The sequence below is a fragment of the Eschscholzia californica genome, unplaced genomic scaffold (genome assembly GCF_041429995.1).
Source record: "Eschscholzia californica isolate CP2 unplaced genomic scaffold, dmEscCali1.0.p SCAF_3, whole genome shotgun sequence".
NCBI lineage: Eukaryota > Viridiplantae > Streptophyta > Magnoliopsida > Ranunculales > Papaveraceae > Eschscholzia > Eschscholzia californica.
In genome coordinates, this window is record NW_028238420.1 from 3,564,049 (window position 1) to 3,582,557 (window position 18,509).

An 18,509-nucleotide genomic window follows, 5' to 3' on the forward strand; every position below is an offset into this window, starting at 1 on the left:
TTTGATCTGGACCGTTCTTTTATCCGTGTGTCAAGAATCTGTCACAGATTCTTTGCACACTTAGCATTTCCCTTTTTCAAATCTACCGACTTTCCCCTTCCACTAGTTGTTGCCACTAGTTGTATCCTATTCTCTATCTATGAGATTGGAGTCAGAAAAAACAGAGAGAAGACTTTTGAGGAAGGATGAATGTTCAAGGAATCTTCACTCCAAATTGCAAATTTTTAAATTTCAATTTGATTCCCCAATCTTATCCAAATTTCACCTTTAACTAATCATAACAAAGACTAATATTATGTTGACTAATTCTATTATTGATTTCACACTTGGCTTGATTTCAAAACTTCTGGTTCCAAATCCCCATTTCTGAAAAATCCACTGTAATTTTTAGATGATACCCTAGTTTATAAATTGTTCTTTCAGTAAATAATCTTCTACTTTGAGTATTTGTGGAATCTGGGTAGTTTGAAGAAATGGCATCTTCATCTTCTTCCATGGTATCCAGGATGAAAAACTGGATTCGGGTTCGCCAGAATTCAAATGTTTCAGAATCTATTAGTTCAGTTACAAGCTTGGAAACAAGTTTTAATGGGAATTCCAATACAATTGGAAACTTGGAGAGAAGTAGTAGTGATTTGTTAGTAGGTGGAGAAATCCATGGAAGAGTTGTACTATATGATGTTTTCATTAGTCACAGAGGATCTGATGGAAAAGTTCATGCTATTAAAATTCATGAAGATTTAAAAAGTCTTGGTATTAAGAGTTTCTTGGATGTTGAAGGAATTTATAAAGGTGAAAATCTCAGTGCCATTATTGTTGAAGCAATCAAATCTTCGACAGTTCTGTTGGTTTTATTAACCGAAGAATTTGCAGAGTCGCCATGGTGTTTAGAGGAACTGAGGGTAATGGTTGATAAGATAAAAGTGCAGGAAAATAGAGTTGATATAGAAGAAGAAGAGAGTAAAGTGATTTTGTTGCCTGTGTTTTATGGGGTTGAATCAGAAGACTTGATGAATGTGAAAAGTGGGAGTTTCAAGAAAGCTTTTAGAATGTACAAGAAAGGGAAGGAATTCAGTCCAGAGTTGATTAAGAAATGGGAGATGACATTGAAGGAAGTTGGAGGGTTTTGGGGTCTGAGTTTGAGTAATTATAAAGGGTTAGTTTCTTTTTTACCTTCTTACTTGATCTTCTGCAGTTTTTTTTCGACAAAATTTCGCATGTCAAACTCTTTGTTATCGAAGTTTTGATCTTGTTTTTCATTGATTTGGGTGATAATTTTGCTGGTAAAAAATCCACTTGCTATGTAAAAAAACCATTACCTTAGGCAGTCTTTGTTGATTCCCCAAGTCAGATCAGACATCTGGCTCACAGTCTGAATTGGCTCGAGTCAGATTTCATTGTCTTTTTTATGTGACTCTGATTGACTCATTTGGGTTGATTTTGGGTCTATTTTATTCAGATGAGTCAGATTCATACTTTGTTTGCCTGCCGAATCATCTGAGTAACTCGGGGATCTGATCATTTTGGAGGTAGCCCGGGACAATTCCAAGCCAGGCCCCCTGAGTTAGTTGTTATTAATGAAACTTTGAATTCGATTAGTTGTTAGAGAAAACTTAGCCAAAACTCGGCCAAGTTACTCGGCTCGGGTCGAGGATCAACCCCTGCCAGATGCGGAACCTATCCCCACCTGTAACTGCTTAGTCTATTTGTCGAATGCGCTTCAATATACAAATGCTGAATCCTCTGTTTCAATGTAATGAACTAGGAAAGAAGAGCTTTTCAAAACAATCGTGAAATATGTCGTTGGGAGAGTAAAGAATGTCGATTTGGAAGTTGCGAAGTTTCCAGTGGCAGTAGATGAACGGGTTCATGAATTAACTAGCGTGGTAAATCTTTATAAATCTGCCGATACCCCTTGTATTGTTGGGGTTTTTGGGATGACTGGGATTGGAAAAACAACAGTAGCAAAGCGATATTACAATATGAATCGGAAATCTTTTAATTTCTCATTTTTCATTGATGATATTAAAACGAAAACACGAAGTATTGGACTCCCAAACTTACAGCAATTGCTTCTTAAAGAACTTGCTTTGCTTGATGTCGATGTTCGTAATGTTAGCCATGGAATCAAACTTCTGAAAAAGCATCTTCGGGGTGCAAAGTTTCTTTTAGTACTAGATGGTGTTGATGATATTAGTCAACTTAAAGCTCTACTCGTGGAAGAGGTTGTAAGTCCTGAAAGTGTTATTTTGATTACACTTTCAGAAGATTCGGTATATAGCGAATTACCCAATGCTACGTATTATTATGTCGAAAAATTAGAAAGGCATGAAAGCGAGGAACTTTTTCTTAAGCATGCAATGAATAAGTCAGAATCTACATACCCGGATCTTGAAGTTTTCATTGATCGATATCTAGACCTTTGTGATGGCTTACCTCTATCGCTCGAAATCATTGGGAGATCACTATCTGGTATCACCAATAAATTTTATTGGAAGAACAACTTAGTGAAGGTTTCCGAAATATTACCAGAAGAAATAAAAAGGAGATTTCAGTATTACTTTGAGACCCTTACCCAAGATCAGAAAGATGCAGTTTTTGATGTTGCCTGTTTCCTTGAAGGTGAAAGTGTTGATATCGCTGTCGACTTCTGGTGTGCATGTGGCCTATCAGGACTTGCCATCCTTCATGAGCTCTTAGTGAAAAAAGTTGTAAGCGTAGTTCTCAAAGACTTATATATTCATCCACAAATGAAGCAATATATTTTCCAACTCCACGACGAAGCTATTAAAGACCCGACACAAGTAAAGCGTTTATGGCGGCCTAGCGATGTTCAGAGAGCTCTGGAGCGAAGATTTGTGAGTTTTCGTTCTTGTCATTCATCCTTCATAATACATTAATATCGCCTCAGAAACTTTTGTATGCTTAATTTATCTGTTAATGCAGGATTTCACAAATGTTGAGTACTTGAGTTTGGTGGTAAGAGAACCCCAACCATCTGCTGTTCTTGATTCAAGTATTGTTCCGAGATCTCAAATAATATGTCGGGAAAAAGATGGTGTCGATCTTGGTGCATGGCCAACTGAGCACTTTGCAAAGATGAGTAACTTGAAGTTGCTTATTCTTGAAGGTCAATGTATTACAAATGGTTTCATCTACTTGCCAATAGGAATTCTTTGGCTCCGATGGCGATTCTACCCGTATAATTTTCTTCCTCTAGAACTACCCACGACAAATTTGCGAGTTCTTGATTTGAGTGGAGGAAAAATGTCAGATTTGTGGACTACAGTTTATGGGGTATTTCACTATTTCATCAAGACTTGTTAATTTCGGATCGACTTGTTTGATTCATCTTTTGACGGATTTCCTTTTCTCTGTTTCAGGCGCCTTTGCAATTACAACACCTATATCTTCAAGACTGTAGTAATCTGAAATCACTGCCAGAATCAATCGTAATGCTATTACATCTAGAAGTAATTGATCTTAAGGGTTGTACATCTCTTGTCGTTCTTCCCAACGAGCTTTGCTTTGTTCAATCGCTTCGTTGTCTTGATTTATCTAATTGCAGAAACTTGGAATACCTTCCCCAGCACATCGGCGAATTAAAAAAGCTGGAATATTTGAATTGTTCAGGATGTTGGAAATTACAGGAGCTTCCTGATTCCTTTGGTGCAATGGCTTCCCTGACATTCCTCGATTTCAGTGAATGCTGGGAACTAAAGACACTTCCTCTCTCAATTGGGTCTTTGACAGAACTCGTATCTTTAGACCTTTCTGGTTGTCCATGCTTCAATATACAAAGCGAAGATCACCCGAAAACTATAGAAGCCATAAATCTTCTATATGGGATTTCTAAAATGCATAATCTGGAAACTCTTAGGCTTTCAATCAAAGGTTTCACTAAGCTTCCAGTTAGTTATGGGCAACTTTCATCGTTGCAGGTGCTAAGTATACAGGGTTCGAATCTAGTGGAGCTACCTTCATTGGAGAATCATCCAGTTTTAACTGAACTTGTTCTTGATGGTTGTCTCAATCTCAGATACTTGGTTTATCCCAATATGAGACTTCCGACACTAAAAACCTTGAAAATCTCTTCTTGTGGGTTGGTAAAGTTACCGGATGAGATTGGAGAACTCTGCAACTTAACTACCTTATGCTTATCGATGTGCACGAACCTTGAGACATTGCCTACTAGCTTCAGTAACCTTACGAAACTACAAGAACTTGAACTAGTAAACAATTCTAAACTTTCCATGACTCATGATTCACTTCGAAATCTCGCACAGCTTAAGAGGCTTGTCATTGATGAGTGTGAGATATCGGATGAGTGCTTATCACTAGCATTCAAGTCCTTAAACTGCCTAGAGGATTTAAAACTCAAGAAATTGTCGAATTACTGCATAAATGTTTCAGAAGAGACACTACCCAAACTCAATTTCCTCTCTATAGATTCCTGCGAAAATTTGATTGAATTTGAAATCTCTCCAAAGCTCAGGAAGTTAGAGATAATGAGTTGCGATAGTCTGAAGTTTGTTATCGTTCCTAGAAGAACCGAGATGTGGTTGAGAGAGCTCACTTTAAGGCATTGTCGAGAGTTATCAGTGATAAAGTCTATTCCTATGCTCAAACATCTAGAGAAACTTGATACTGTGGGTTGTCAGAACTTGCATTATATAGAAGGGTTAGAGAATGTCAAAACATTGACCGAAATGCATATATTTATCACTTACTGGGGATTTACATATCATGGAGATGAATGGTTGCAGGAATTGCAGGTAGCCGTTTACTTTCTCCCCTGTCGTGTTGCATTTTAGTATTCAATATCTTGCTATTAAGCGATGAATTATTTTTTAGTATTTGATTAATAGTATTTTCGTTCTTTGCAGAAAAACATATATGCACCTGCTATGCATTTTGCGACGAAGACTGTACCCAATGCCGATGAAATTTTCAGAAAATTCCATAAGATGGAACATCACTCCGACTATCTTCTCATGTACCAGTTCCCAGAAACCATTGAGCCTTGTTCATGGATAATGATTGCTTTCAGTTCGATCAACACATTTGAAGATTATGCAGAGACTATGAGACACCTTAATGAAATGGCAAAGGAAAGTAATCTAGACACAACTGATGATCCTCTGTTACCGAGAGGGAATATAACTATTAACTTGTCAACTACCATTGAAACAACTATCCATGAATACCCATCTGCCAGTTCTGGTGAAACCATACATTTTAGCATTTTCACCGGCGATTCTTGGCTATTGAAGAGACTAAAAGCTAACGGAGCTATCGGCATTACAGGCGGTTTGTTCGTCAACCTTAAATCAGGATGGATACGTATGTTGACAATGGATGAAGAGTCAAATATAGAAACCATTCAAAATGAGTTTTTTGAAGATCTACGGAAAGAAAAGGAAGCAGCTTTGAGAGTTGCAGCGGATACTGAGAAATATACTTTTGATTTGCTTTTAGAACGGAAAAGAAACGCGCAGTTGAGGAACCATGACGTTTACCGTAATGCCAGTGAACATGAGAAGAAAATTTTACTTACCAAAAAAAAGCAAGAAGAAGAGAACAGATCGAATGAACTTCCAGACCCAAAAGTAAGCAGTCGGTCCATGAAGATATGAAAAGCTTCCAAGCTTTAGACATTGCGAATTGCAGGATAAAACGGGTCAACTTTTTAATTTCAGTTGCTATTAAGGTACATTTTCGCGTGCACACTTCTGCTGCTGTAGTTATTAATTTATTATGCATCATTTACATATCGAACTCGACTAGACCTCGATTAGCTTGCTGAAGGACCAAAGAAAAATTAATTTCTCGAGTTGACTTGGGACTTTCTCACCCGAAACGCTAGTTAAAGAAGTTGGTTTTTCCCTTCCACAAACACAATGTGGGACTATCCCAACAATCCCCCTCTAACACATTTCTTTGAACCAGTAGGCTATTGAGCTGAGACTTGTTGTTTCTTGGGCTTTGATACTAGTGTTGAGCCTCTCTTACCCCAAAAGCTAGCTCAAGAGGTGAGGTCGTGAGACTTTTTCCCCCACTCACGAACTGACCAACCTGCCCTTTCCACTAACAATGTCGGATTATCCTAACATAAATGCTACATTTTTATCTCATTTTTGTCATCTGTGATCTAGATTTTGTTTCATAGACACTAATTGTTCGATTTTGTGACTTATGCAGAGTCACCAACTAACACCTCAAATCTGCAAAGAAGATTTGTTTAATCTTCCATACAATGAGAGATCCCTCTCCCATCTTCAGTTGGAAATTGGCAGTAAGAATGCAGTGAGTGACGCTACCCTTTTCTGTCACAACACTCTTGTTCAGGTAACAGTTGGAGAGAGTTACGAAAGCTCGAACACTATAAATCATGAGTTTATCAATATTGAAGCATCGGAAGAAGAACGAGCCATTCTAGCAAACCCATTTGGATTCGTAAAAATTGTTTTAGAGCGGTTCCAAAATGTTGAGAACATGACGAGAATGCTCGAGGAGGCTCAGTTGAGAGAGGGCATGGCTAGTCACATGCAGTTCTTTGCCGATGAAGATGGAGTTGGTGTTAATATTTTCTAAAACACGAGTATGCTTCAGTATTTTGTCACGATGAATACATTATTTTATGTTGTTAATCTGACTCCCTGAACATTATGGATCATTCTTTTTCTCTGGTTTTCGATCACAATGAATACATTATTATATGTTATTGACCTAATTTTCTAACATTATAGATCAATTCTTTTCCCTGGTTTTGTACAAAGATTTGAAATCTGATAATAAACTAACACATTTGAAGAAAACGCATACTGTATAAACGTATTCTGCAAGTCGAGATAAACTAACACATTTGAAGAAAACACAAATAAACGAATTCTGCGAGTCGAGATAAACTAAATAACTAACACATATTCATAAAAGTAAGATAAAAACTTTATATATTCAAATATACGTCCGTCAATCAGAAAGAATCAACAAAAAAGAACATCAATCAGATTTTGAAGTAGGCATCTGGAATCGACAGATTGGGCAGAAGTGGCTCTCCTCCAACCATGAAACAATGCAGTTTCCATGGTAGACGTGAGAACAGGGCAAGTAAATGACTTCAGAATCTCTTTCTAATTCCTCCAAACAAACCATACAATTCGTTTCTTTTTCTTCTTCGAACTTAACCTTTTTTAGTGCATCAATTATATCTCTTGAAGTAGGTACCATTTTCTGAACCACCCCCATTGATTCTTGAATAGCTGCTTGTTCTTCCACTTGTTGTCGATCTTCTTGATGATGAATAGCTGCTGGTGCTTGTTGTTGAATGGATGATGTTTTTGTGCGCACTAACTCGACTAGATCGATATCGACGTAAAACTCAATCTGATTTAAACCTTTCATATGTTCTTCGTTAGCAGTTCGATAAGCACTTCTGACAATGCGTTCAATCAAAGAGTAATGCTTAAATTGACGAGGATGGATACCCATATTAGTTATAAATGTTTGAGAAATAATTGTGTGAAGATGGTGTCTGAATTGGAACGGATCGAGATTGATTTTGGCGACAACGGGTGATGGTGTATTAGGAGGGTAATATGTTTCTATAACTCTGCCTCGTCTATCAATAATGGAATGTTCTTCTTTAAAGTTGACGTGGATCTTTCTGCCCCAAACAACGAAGTCTTACTACTTCTTTCACTTCTTCAACCATAGCTGCTCAGTAGATTGATAGATTACTTTGGGTGCTTTTAGTTCAATTTGTGGGCGTTTTTAGAACTTCCCTTACATCTTAGAAAGTTTCTATTGTAATTTATGTTTCTTTTGTAATACGTAGTAAGATTAGGAGACTTGAGCGGGAAAGAAAGAGTTCTTCTAATACTACACAAGAATTTGAAATCTATCCAAGGGTCAAGATTACTTAGGGTGCTTTTAGTTCAATTTGTGGGCGTTTATAAAACTTCCCTTACATCTTACTTCATGACAGGAATTAATATTTGGACACGATGTCCAGATGTGATGTACAAGGGGTGGTAACGGGTTACCCCATTCACCCGGAACCGAATCAGAACCAGAACTGTTTGTGTCGGTTCTAGATCTTCAATTTCATACTCGATAATGATTTTATATTCGACGGAGATTACCCCGATTGGAACCTACAAGATTTCAGTACTATTTGGATATATCCGAGACAGACCCTACCCGATACCTAACTATAATATGTGATTAATTAATATTTTTGTAAGGTTTAAGGTCCGAATTACTTATCATATGTTAATTATATACTAATTACGTCATTTGAATGTCCCACTCTCAGTACATTTGGAAAGAGCATCTGGGGTGTTTTTAGCGTAATTAAGATTTGAAATCAATCCTATTTGACTAGGGTCAAGAATACCTGGGGTGCTTTTAGCATAAATAGTGCGCGCCTATGAAACTTCTCTTACAGGTTAAGGAGGGATTTCCCTTCTTCATCTTCAGATCCATAATTGAATGAGATCTTAAAATGAAATCTACTATATGAATCTCAGTACATTTCAAGGAATATAGTAAAAAAATGACAATCGTAAATACTAAATAGAAAAGGAAATGAGCTAGCTAGTACACACCAAAGATGAGTCACATGTTTTGAAGTTTCTGAAGTTAAAGAGAAACTCCATGAAAAGAAAAATCTCCCAGATTTCTTATACATATCTACTTTCTTCGAGCCAAATTACAGGAACTTGCTTTAACTTGATTCCCACTTTGTGAGATAAAGTTATCCGATCTAAGGAAAGATAGTTCTTGGGACATCCATTAGGAGGATAAATACGTTTCCTGGAAGTCCTATTTGTTGATATTTTCGAGTTCCCGATATGAACACAGGCCTCATAACCATTGATAACTGGATTTTCTACTAAATTTCTGCAGTCATTTCCCAATTCTAAATCCAAATATCCCAGTGTATCAACGACTTCGAAAAGAATTTGCTGACGTTTTCTCCATAGTAAGCAGTCAATTAGCTCAATCTACAGTGTATAGGTTGATACAACTTAGTTTCCAATGTTAAGAAGATTAATTAGAAAAACACATATAAGTTTAAAAGTTAATGCAAGAACTCTGCATTCACCAAACCGGAAAAAAAATTGAAACTGGACTTACATAAATTGGAACTTCATTGAATGAGTAAGTTCGGATCATGCAGTAGTTTGCAAGCCCAAGAGCATGAATTCCATTGAAGTACATATCCGTCATAACATTGCCAAATTCATCTTCCAACTTTTTCAGGTCCAATTCACGTCTTGGAACATAACCCCCAATGGCTGACTTATGCTCTTTAAGATTGTCGATCAACTTGCAGACAACTTCCCCAGCTAAGTGCTTCTGATATGCGGGAACCAAAAATATCCATGCTCCGTACACCTGTTCATTTGATGAAGGAATCACCAATTCTGATCCATCTGCAAATATTTCTGAAACTAGAAACTCATCCGTGAAAATACTAACATGAAAGAAACTACTCGGGTCAGGAATCTTGTATTGACATATTTCAGTGTCATTAGCTCCATTAACAAGGTGCAGGTTCACGGACTGATAGGAAATGTCTTTCCTCTCATTGGGTCTTGATACCATATTCTTAAAAAGGGAATGACGCGCGATAAAGCATATTACAATACCACAATATAATTTTCTGGAGTTGTAAGGTAACTTGAACTTAAACTTATCTTGTGATTGTTGAGTAATCTTTTGAAAACATGATACAAGATCGAGATCACACTTTTCTAGTTCCACTTTCGCTGATAGATGTACTGTATGGGGAATTTTTGCCGTGTTTAATGCTTTCTGCAACAACAAAAAATGAACTTCGGTAATCAACAGTGTTTATTAAAGAACAGAAACATACATGAATGAACTCACTAATCCAAAACAAATGAGTATATAAACAAAATGTTCTACATGGTCACCACTGGCGCAAGTATGGATGGGATTTTAGCCAGTGAATACGCAGCCCAATTTGTTATCCCGGATCTGGGATTTTAGCCCGTGAATACGCAGTTCAATTCGTTAACCTGGATCTGTCGCGGGCCACGGGTTGAGGGCCCCGACTGGGCAGTTTGAGGCCAGCATGCTGGAATACAAGAGTTGGACACGGGTGATAAAGCTCACCCTAGTGTCCGGAAGATTGGCCCCGGCCAACCCACAGGCTTAAGCAGCCAGTGGTTCCTGGCCCAGCCAGACTCCCACCTGCGTGGAGTCGATGTGGTGTTAAGTAAATGGTGTCAACAGGTGATCCACTATATTTAAAGAATTTGGAAGAGATTACCGACCTTTAACCACTCAGTGTCATGGGAAAGGTACCAATCAGACAAAAACAAATGGAGCTCAGACAACTTATTCAATTTCTCGAGACCAGCAATTGTTCGTAGGTCGAAACATCCATTCAAGTTCAAGCTTTTCAGATACTTCAAATTTTCAATAGAGTCAATAGTAAGAAGGTTCTTGCAATTTCCAAGATGCAAAGTCTGGAGAGTAGTATTATGAACAGGCGCAATAACCTTCTTAAGACCTGAGCAATCTTCAATTTTAAGTGACGATAACCCTCTCGGAATTTCAAAAGAACTGATATTCGAACATGAAGATATAGAAAACGAAGCAATATTGAAGGGTCCAGATCCGATGCCTTTCAGAGAAGGAAGTCTCATACTCAACAACTCTAGTTCTTTAAGAGCAATACCTTTGTCACAAATAAACTGGAAGAGCTGATCAGTGACGACGCAATTACCAAGACGAATCTTTGTTATTGTCGACATGTTAGGGAAAGCTCCTGTTGTCAACTGGAGGCTAGAACACTCGGTCAAACTCAACGATGTCAGACCTGAAAGTCCTTTTGCAGTCGTAGGAAGCTTGGCTACTTTCGAGCATCTAAAAATAATGAGACGCTCTAGACCATCCAGATATCCCATTTCCTCGGGTAAATCTAGTATTCCACAGAAGGCAATGAACAATGATTTGAGTTGCCTTAAATGTCCGAGAGAACTTCCTAAGCCCTCAAGCAACGAGAATTGACTGATTACGAGATCCTTCAAACGAATTAACTTCGTAAAAACAAATGGGTCTAATGTCTTTACCTCATACCCTTGCCATAATGAAAGTTCCTCCAAGTTCTCGAGTTCTCCAAGATAACTAGGAAGTACTTTGAACTGTGAACAAGAAATCTTCAAAGTTTTAATACAATGTTGAAAGGAAATCTTGTTAGGCAAAAGAATCCTTTTGCATAACGATACGTTAAGAAACTCGAGCTTGCTCAAACCAACACTAATATCTTTCTCACTCTCCAACGCCAAGCACAACTCCAGGTTGAGATACGTTATTTCCTCTAGCTTGTGAAAAGATGAAGGTAGTTTAGATAACTTTGAACAACCTCTCAGATTGAGATGCTCCAACTTTTCCAAACCTCCGAAGCTTGAAGGCAGAAATTCCAGATTCTTACAGTTTGAAAGATCTAAGTGTTGTAATCGCTTCCAATTTCCTAAACGATCAGGTAGTGAAAGCAAACCAGTACAGCCAGAGAGATCTACGTACTTAAGTGTGTAAATATCACAGAACCCATCAGGGATATCCACAAGACTTAGGCAGTGACTTAAAATCAACTTCTCTAATCGATTTAGAAGTTTGATTGATACAGGAAATTTATGAAGTGAAACACAACCTCGCAGGTTCAGCTCTTCAAGCTGCACTGGTATCTGCAAAAAAACAAACAAAAGTTAACTAACGGGTCGTGTCGGGTGTTCTATAGATAGGTCTTGTGCACAATTTAAGAGTAAACATGAAGCTCTTTTTAGGAATTTACCTGACGACTATCACTCCACAGACTCGATAGTTTTCCTCCTGACAAGTCCAAGATACGTAAATTATGGAACGGTAACTCCATAGGAAGAGGTCCACTAGGACAATGCCTCCAGCGTAACCAAATGATATTTTTCGACAAAACCCTAAAATCCCCTTCGACACATGCATCTTCGAGAATCAACAAGCGCAACTCTGTCATAGGAGCAAAGGATTGCAAAGGCCACCTCCCGTATTGGTCTCTTATGATCTCTGACTTCGGGACGATAATCGAACCCAATCTTTCATCCTGTATTTGCTTTTTCGTCAACGTAATTCCTTGAACATTTTCAGAGCCCTGGGTAAAAGCCACCACAACAAGACAAGCAATAAGGCTCCACACCTTCAATTGATAAGATTACTCACATTTTATGCTAACAGCAGGCAGCCTTTCAAAAGAAAGATGGTCTAAAATCAAAACAAATAATGCCATAGCAAATGATGAATGATGAGATTTGAAAGATACATACGGATTGCAGGCTGAGAACTGTCATAACATCGTTTGGGCGCCAAAGACGACTACGAAGCCCAGGATTTTTCACATTTTCTCCATCGACTATCTTTTCGGCCATTTGTCTCAACTGATCGTGCATTTGAAACTTACCATTATCTACCTTAATAAGGCATTTCTGCTGCAAAGACTGAACACCAACGGATCCAAACCATCCCATTGCATTCCAAATCCTAATAGTCATTTCCATATCTTCTCCAATGAAAAACAGAGCTATATCAAGAAAAATTTGCTTCTCCGACAAATCAAGGGCATCATAGCTGACTCTTATCTGTCTCTCAATATCACCAGGTAAACTCTCTGAGATATTCTTCAGTGTTTCTTCCCAAGCAGGTATCCCTTCTCCAAAAAGCTTTCCTCCAAGTGTTTCCAAAGAAAGTGGCAGTCCATCACAATAACTAACAAACCTCTCAACCAAAGGATCGAACCCAAGAGAAGGCGTAGGCATGAGAAATGCGTGCCAGCAAAAGAGCTCTCTGGCATACTTGCTCTCTAATCCTTCCATATTGTATATCAAAGAGTTCGAAACACATTCGACTAATTTCATATCACGGGTCGTAATCAAAACAATGCTGTTCTTATGAACAAATTCAGGTACCCAAAGAGCATCTAAGTGGTCAGGATCATCAATATTATCAAAAACTATAATTACTTCAGCTCTATTAAGACACTTTTTTAGAAGATACTTACCTTGATTAGTACTGTGTATTTGATGATCAATTTGAAGCAAATCCTTTAAGAGAAGACTTTGAACTCTTTCAAGGCCAATAGTTTCTACCTTACCTTTCACATCTTCGATAAAGCAAGCTGCTTTAAAGTGGGTTTTAATGGTGTTGAAGAATTCTTTAGCTAAAGTGGTTTTTCCAATCCCACCCATACCAACTATACCCAAAACCCTAGTTTTGCTTGAATTTGATCCTGCGTCAAGGAGTCTTTCCAATTTTTCAGTTTTCTCAGCTAGACCTACCGGATATTTAGCTACTTGTAGTGATGCAGAATTCACCTTCTTCATCACACTTTGCACCACTGCTTTCAACAATTTCCTTGAATTCCTATTGAAAAACATAATGGAACATTAGGGTTTTCAAAATTAGGGTTTGAATTGGTAAAAAAGAGAGAGATTAAGGGTTACTTACCCAAGGAAATCACTGAATTTCCAGCCAGAGAGCAAGGCAGTTCTTTCAAAAGCAACTTTCAAATCTTCATAATTAGGGTTTTCATTTCTAACCCTAGAAAATGCATCTTGAAACACACCTTTCACTACTTTTCGAACATCTGATGGTCTTACATCGAAAAAAATGGGAATCAAATCTATCTTGCAATCATGAATCTTCTTCAATTCTTGAAGCCGAAGATTTGAATCTGCAAAATCTTTGGATAGAACCAGTATACAAACAGAAGCAAGAAAAATAGCTTCATCTCCAGAGAATGAAACTGAAACTCCAAGTGTTTTAAGATGAGAAGAAAGATCTGAAACAAATGGTGTTACTGAAATAGAATGAGAGTCGAGAATAGCAACGTCACACTTGATGGGAGTTTGAAGAGAACTGAGAGAGATCTTCGGCGGAAATAGAGAAGAAGAAGGTTTAAAACATTTTGGAAGTTTTCTTCGAAAACGAGAAATTGAAGAAGTTTCCGGCATTGTCGGTTCTGTAGAAATGATGGGAAATTGAAACTAGGGTTTTGCTCTAAAATAGAAATCAAAGACGAAGGAGAAGAAGAAGAGTTCATTTTGTTTGAATTTATTAGTGAGATTGCAGTGAGAGAGAAGACTTTTGGGAAGGTAAGGAAGCTTCGTTAGAAAATGCTAGTAAATTATTGGCGCCAATTTCAATTGGATTTTCTAATGAGATAATTACTATAAAGGTCAAAAAAATATTGGAAAGACATAAAAAATTTCGAAATTATTAAAGAGGTCAAAAAGATCCCGAAAGTATCCCGAAATAGCGAATTTTCGGGATTACCCTTAACAAATTAAAAATGACGCGCGTATCCTGTCGTATATAAAAGAATTTTAAGTCATAAAAAAGTCAAATTTCTATTTCCCTCGCGCGAGAACAATTACCTTTCTTCCCCGACTGTCCGTTCATCTTCTTCTTCTTCGACGAGATTTAGGGTTTCTACCTCTCAATTTCGCAGAAATCTACTACACAAACAACAAGTAAGTATATCTTAACTGAATATTTAAGTTTCTTTAGATTTTTTTTCAAACTTTCTGTCTCTAGCGAAAATAGGGTTTGTAAACCCTATTTTTTTTGTTTTTGGGTTTATGAATGGCGTTGCAAACAAGTTTTGTAGAATCAGATTTAACAAATATGTCTTTAAAATCTACTATTTTTGTTAATCTTTGGCTTTGCAAACCCTAGTTTGTAGATCTGCAAATAATTTGTCTTCAAAACCTACTAGATTTGTTCGTGGTTTTCGAATGGCAGATCTACAACTGCAACTAGAGTTTTCAAAACCTTTTTTGATAATGATTTTGGGAATATATTGAGTTTTACAAGTTGTTCATGTAGGGTATGCAAGCCTTATTTGCAGTATAAGATCTGCAAATGGGGATTCCATACCCTTAACTGTTTTGTGCTTTTCTAAATGGATTTTGCAAACACTATTTGCTGTAATATAACTGCAAACACTATTTGCAAACACTATTTGCAGTAATAAAAAACTACAAATGGTTTTGAAAACAATTTTGTTGTTTAGTGCTTCTGCAAATAGGTTTTTCAAATGTATTAGCAAAAGTTAAACAAACTGTTTGCTATTAAATGCACTTGATTATTTATGCAGAAAATGGTGAAAGCAAAAAGAGGGGAAAAACAACTAGTACCCTCAGATAGTACTGAGGGTGCTAGATCCGAAAGCACTGACATGGTGATTTCTGAAGGTACAAAGGAGATAAAAAAAGATAATAAAAAAGTAAAGAAGGAATATGAAACGTACAACTACAGGAGTACGATGAAGAATACAGCGATGTTCATGAAAAAAATAGGTGCAAGGATGAAACTTGAACATTGTATGGCACTATCAGAAACTCCATTCGGATCAATTTTCAAAGCTTTCTATAATGATGAGATAGTACCAACAAATCTTGAAAGGCCAATAGCAATAATCTTTGAGTTGGTGAAAAGATACAGTAGAAAGAAAGGAAAATTTGAGTTTGGTGAGATAGATTTAGAATTCAAAGTAGATGATGTGGCAATTCTGCTTGGAATGCCAAAAGAAGGTGTGCTGGTTTCACCCTTCGAAGGGAAAAAAGATGAGGAATTTGTTGCTACATATTTTGGGAAGTCGTATAAGATTTCTACAGCAACCATAGAATCAACAGTCGAGAGGTTTTTAGTAGAGGATAATGACAAAACAGAAGATTTTGTGAAGTTAATGATAATGCATATTTCTTCTTCTTTCCTGTTTGCAACACAAGCTGGAACGACTATACAAACGTCGTTCACAAATTTGTTGAGATCAATGGAGAAGATTAACTCAATTTCATGGCCTACTATAATTCATAATTACATGATGAGGTCGATTGAAGAAAATGTCGACAGACCAGCAAAAGCATCAGGATGTCTTCTTCTTTTACCGGTAAAATAATTTTTAATCATGATTCAATTGTGTAGTTTACATAGTTTGCATTTTCTGTTTTTGCAAATGTTATTTGCATTATTTGTTTTCATCAGGATGTTTGCATGGTTTGATCCTTCTAATATGTTTGGGTTCAATATATGCAGTTCTGGTTTTGTGAGCACTCAAATCTTTATAGAAGATTACATGATAAAAAAGACAAATGTCCTCGCATAATTAGATGGAGTCTTGACCATATGAAGTTGGATTTTCTTGAAGCTCTAGAAGACGTGGCAAGTAACCAGGTATAATATATTTAATTTTTGCAAATCATTAACTTGTATACTAGGGTTATGAACTGTAATTTTCAAAGATTGTTTTGCAAAACTGTTGAATGCATTCTGTAATTTGAAAATACATTGTTTGACTTTCAGCTGTCTGAAGATTTTTTTGTGCCACTTTCGGAAAGTGAGGAAAATCTAATTTCTGGTGGGATATTGACTGTGGGTAATGAAATTGATGTTTCTTATTTGAAACATCTTGAAGATCAAGTCAAAAAGTTGGAAATTCAATGTGAAGATCAAAAGAAAGAATTGAGTATGGAAAATGAAGAAATCGAGAAGTTGAAGAAGGAATTGAGTATGAAAAATGTAGAAATGGAGAAGTTGAAGGAAGAAATACAATGTGTAAGAGAATCAAACATGATTCTAATGAAAGACAATGAAGAACTAAAAACAACAATATTAGATAAGTTTGGTGAGGAGATTGAGGAGAACACCTCAAAAATGAAGAAGAGCCCTGAAAAAAAAGTGGCTTCAAAAACAAATAGAATCAAGATGAGTGAGAAAAATGTTACTGTTAGTCCTGAAATGACTAAAAAACAAATTTTGAAGAGGTTGATATGTCTAAGTATCAAAAAAGAAAGGTTGGCGAAACTTCTGACTTTGTCACACCAGAGAAACAAGTCAAGACAAAGAAGTTAAAAGTTATGAACAGCAAAACAAGAGGTTCATCAATTGAAAAAGTTAGTGTTCAAAGTAAGGGAAGTACAGAAAAGAAAGCAAGTGAAGAGAGTAAGAAGGAAACAGAAAATGGTAAGGAAACAAAAGATAGTAAGAAAGGAAGTGCAGATAGTAAGAAAGAAGGTGAAGTTAGTAAGATGGGAAGTGAAACTAGCAAGGAAATTGAACCTAGTAAGAACAGTGAAGAATTCAAAAAATGGGAAAGTTCTGAAATATGGAATCTATTCACTGAAGAGGAACTGAGAACAATTAAAGGATTCTATGCATTGGCAAACAGGAAGTAAGTACATGTCTACTTTAAAAAGTTTTACAAGTGAATTGCAACCAACTATTATTTGCAAACAATTAGTTGCAGTTCTTTATCTGCAAACAGTTGGTTGCAACTCTGTATATGCAAACAGTTGGTTGCAACTCAATGACTGCAAACATAGGGTTGCAAAATAGTGTCTACAAGTGTGGTTGCAAAAATGTTGATTATGTTGAAATTTTTTGTAGTTCAATTGCTTGGATTAAAAACAAAAGCTTGATCATCACTGGAGATCAAATCGAGGGTTTGATTATGAACGAATTTGTTGATAGTCAAATTATTGATTGGTATCTAGAAAACAATGTGGGACGATACAAGAATATGGCTGTTTTTAGTTCAACCATATGGGTAAGATCTTTCAAACAACTATATATTGTATTAAGTTTCATATTATTTATCTAATTAGATGAACATTAATTTACATGTAGACTTTGATGAAATTTGATGCTTCGGAAAAGAACATGTCTGCAATGCTAATAAAGAAACTCAGAGAAGCTTATAAGAAGAAGTGTAACTGGTTCCTATTCCCATTAAACACAAGTGCTGAGGAAAAGAGTCACGAAGGTTGCCATTGGCATCTTATTGCATTTGATAGAATTGATGACAGTTGGTTTCATTATGATTCCTTGAAGAAAACTCCAAAAATAAGTATAAGAAGTGCAAAGGAAGCAAAGAGGTTTGCAGTCTCATTGGTGAACATAATTAATGCAGCTGGACTAACTAAAAAACCACTCAAATCAAATCCAAAGCTAACCAAAGTTGACTGCCCAAAACAAACAAACTCGTAAGTATAAAATCTATTTTGATTTCATTGTTTTGGCATATAAAATGATGAGTACTAATTAGTTTATAATGTATTGTAGGATTGATTGTGCTCTGTATGTGCTTCTGTATGCTGATGTAATCAGAAATGAAGATAATCCTTTGTTTAAGGCAAACTGGCCGGAAGGAATGTCAGAAAAGGCTTCAAGGAAAAGAGCTGAACTTGCAGCTGCAATTTTGGATGATTCGACAAACAAACCTTGGGTTGAAGGAACAGTTAGTGATGATGAAAATACTAAGTGATGTTTTAACTTCTTGTATGTGAAGAAATAGAACAAGTGACAACAAAAAATGATACTTATTTTGATCTTAAATTCTGATAATGAAAAAGCTGATGGATGTTTGCATAATCATGTTTTGTTTTCATCAAGTATACAGAAATATGCAAGTGTTTGTATTCAACAAACAATGTTTGCATTAT

The 18,509-nt window shown here is 36.6% G+C and overlaps 2 protein-coding genes across 2 annotated transcripts; one reads left to right on the forward strand and one right to left on the reverse strand.

Moving 5' to 3' along the window:
* Window positions 1–297: 297 nt before the first annotated feature.
* LOC147547759 (TMV resistance protein N-like) lies at window positions 298–6,815 on the forward strand. Its single transcript, XM_086667583.1, has 7 exons — window positions 298–1,156; window positions 1,766–2,858; window positions 2,947–3,297; window positions 3,384–4,775; window positions 4,887–5,710; window positions 6,202–6,642; window positions 6,750–6,815. The coding sequence occupies exons 1-5, from the start codon at window positions 474–476 to the stop codon at window positions 5,634–5,636; spliced, it is 4,269 nt and encodes a 1,422-aa protein (XP_086523709.1). The 5' UTR covers window positions 298–473; the 3' UTR covers window positions 5,637–5,710; window positions 6,202–6,642; window positions 6,750–6,815.
* Window positions 6,816–8,489: 1,674 nt separating this feature from the next.
* Window positions 8,490–14,208, reverse strand: LOC147547760 (uncharacterized). The gene is made up of 6 exons (XM_086667582.1): window positions 13,513–14,208; window positions 12,336–13,428; window positions 11,831–12,163; window positions 10,308–11,723; window positions 9,142–9,822; window positions 8,490–9,008 (listed from the first exon to the last, which is right to left on the reverse strand). The coding sequence occupies exons 1-6, from the start codon at window positions 14,016–14,018 to the stop codon at window positions 8,685–8,687; spliced, it is 4,353 nt and encodes a 1,450-aa protein (XP_086523708.1). The 5' UTR covers window positions 14,019–14,208; the 3' UTR covers window positions 8,490–8,684.
* Window positions 14,209–18,509: the final 4,301 nt, after the last annotated feature.

Bases quoted from the DNA above. Each gene is read 5' to 3' on its own strand.
- LOC147547759 (XM_086667583.1), top strand. From the start codon at position 474: ATGGCATCTTCATCTTCTTCCATGGTATCCAGGATGAAAAACTGGATT. The intron at 1,157-1,765 runs GTTAGTTTCTTT...GTAATGAACTAG, and splicing joins AGTTTGAGTAATTATAAAGG to GAAAGAAGAGCTTTTCAAAA. The intron at 3,298-3,383 runs GTATTTCACTAT...TCTCTGTTTCAG, and splicing joins TGTGGACTACAGTTTATGGG to GCGCCTTTGCAATTACAACA.
- LOC147547760 (XM_086667582.1), bottom strand. From the start codon at position 14,018: ATGCCGGAAACTTCTTCAATTTCTCGTTTTCGAAGAAAACTTCCAAAA. The intron at 9,823-10,307 runs GTCGGTAATCTC...TTGTTGTTGCAG, and splicing joins ATGACACTGAGTGGTTAAAG to AAAGCATTAAACACGGCAAA. The intron at 9,009-9,141 runs GTAAGTCCAGTT...TATACACTGTAG, and splicing joins TCAATGAAGTTCCAATTTAT to ATTGAGCTAATTGACTGCTT.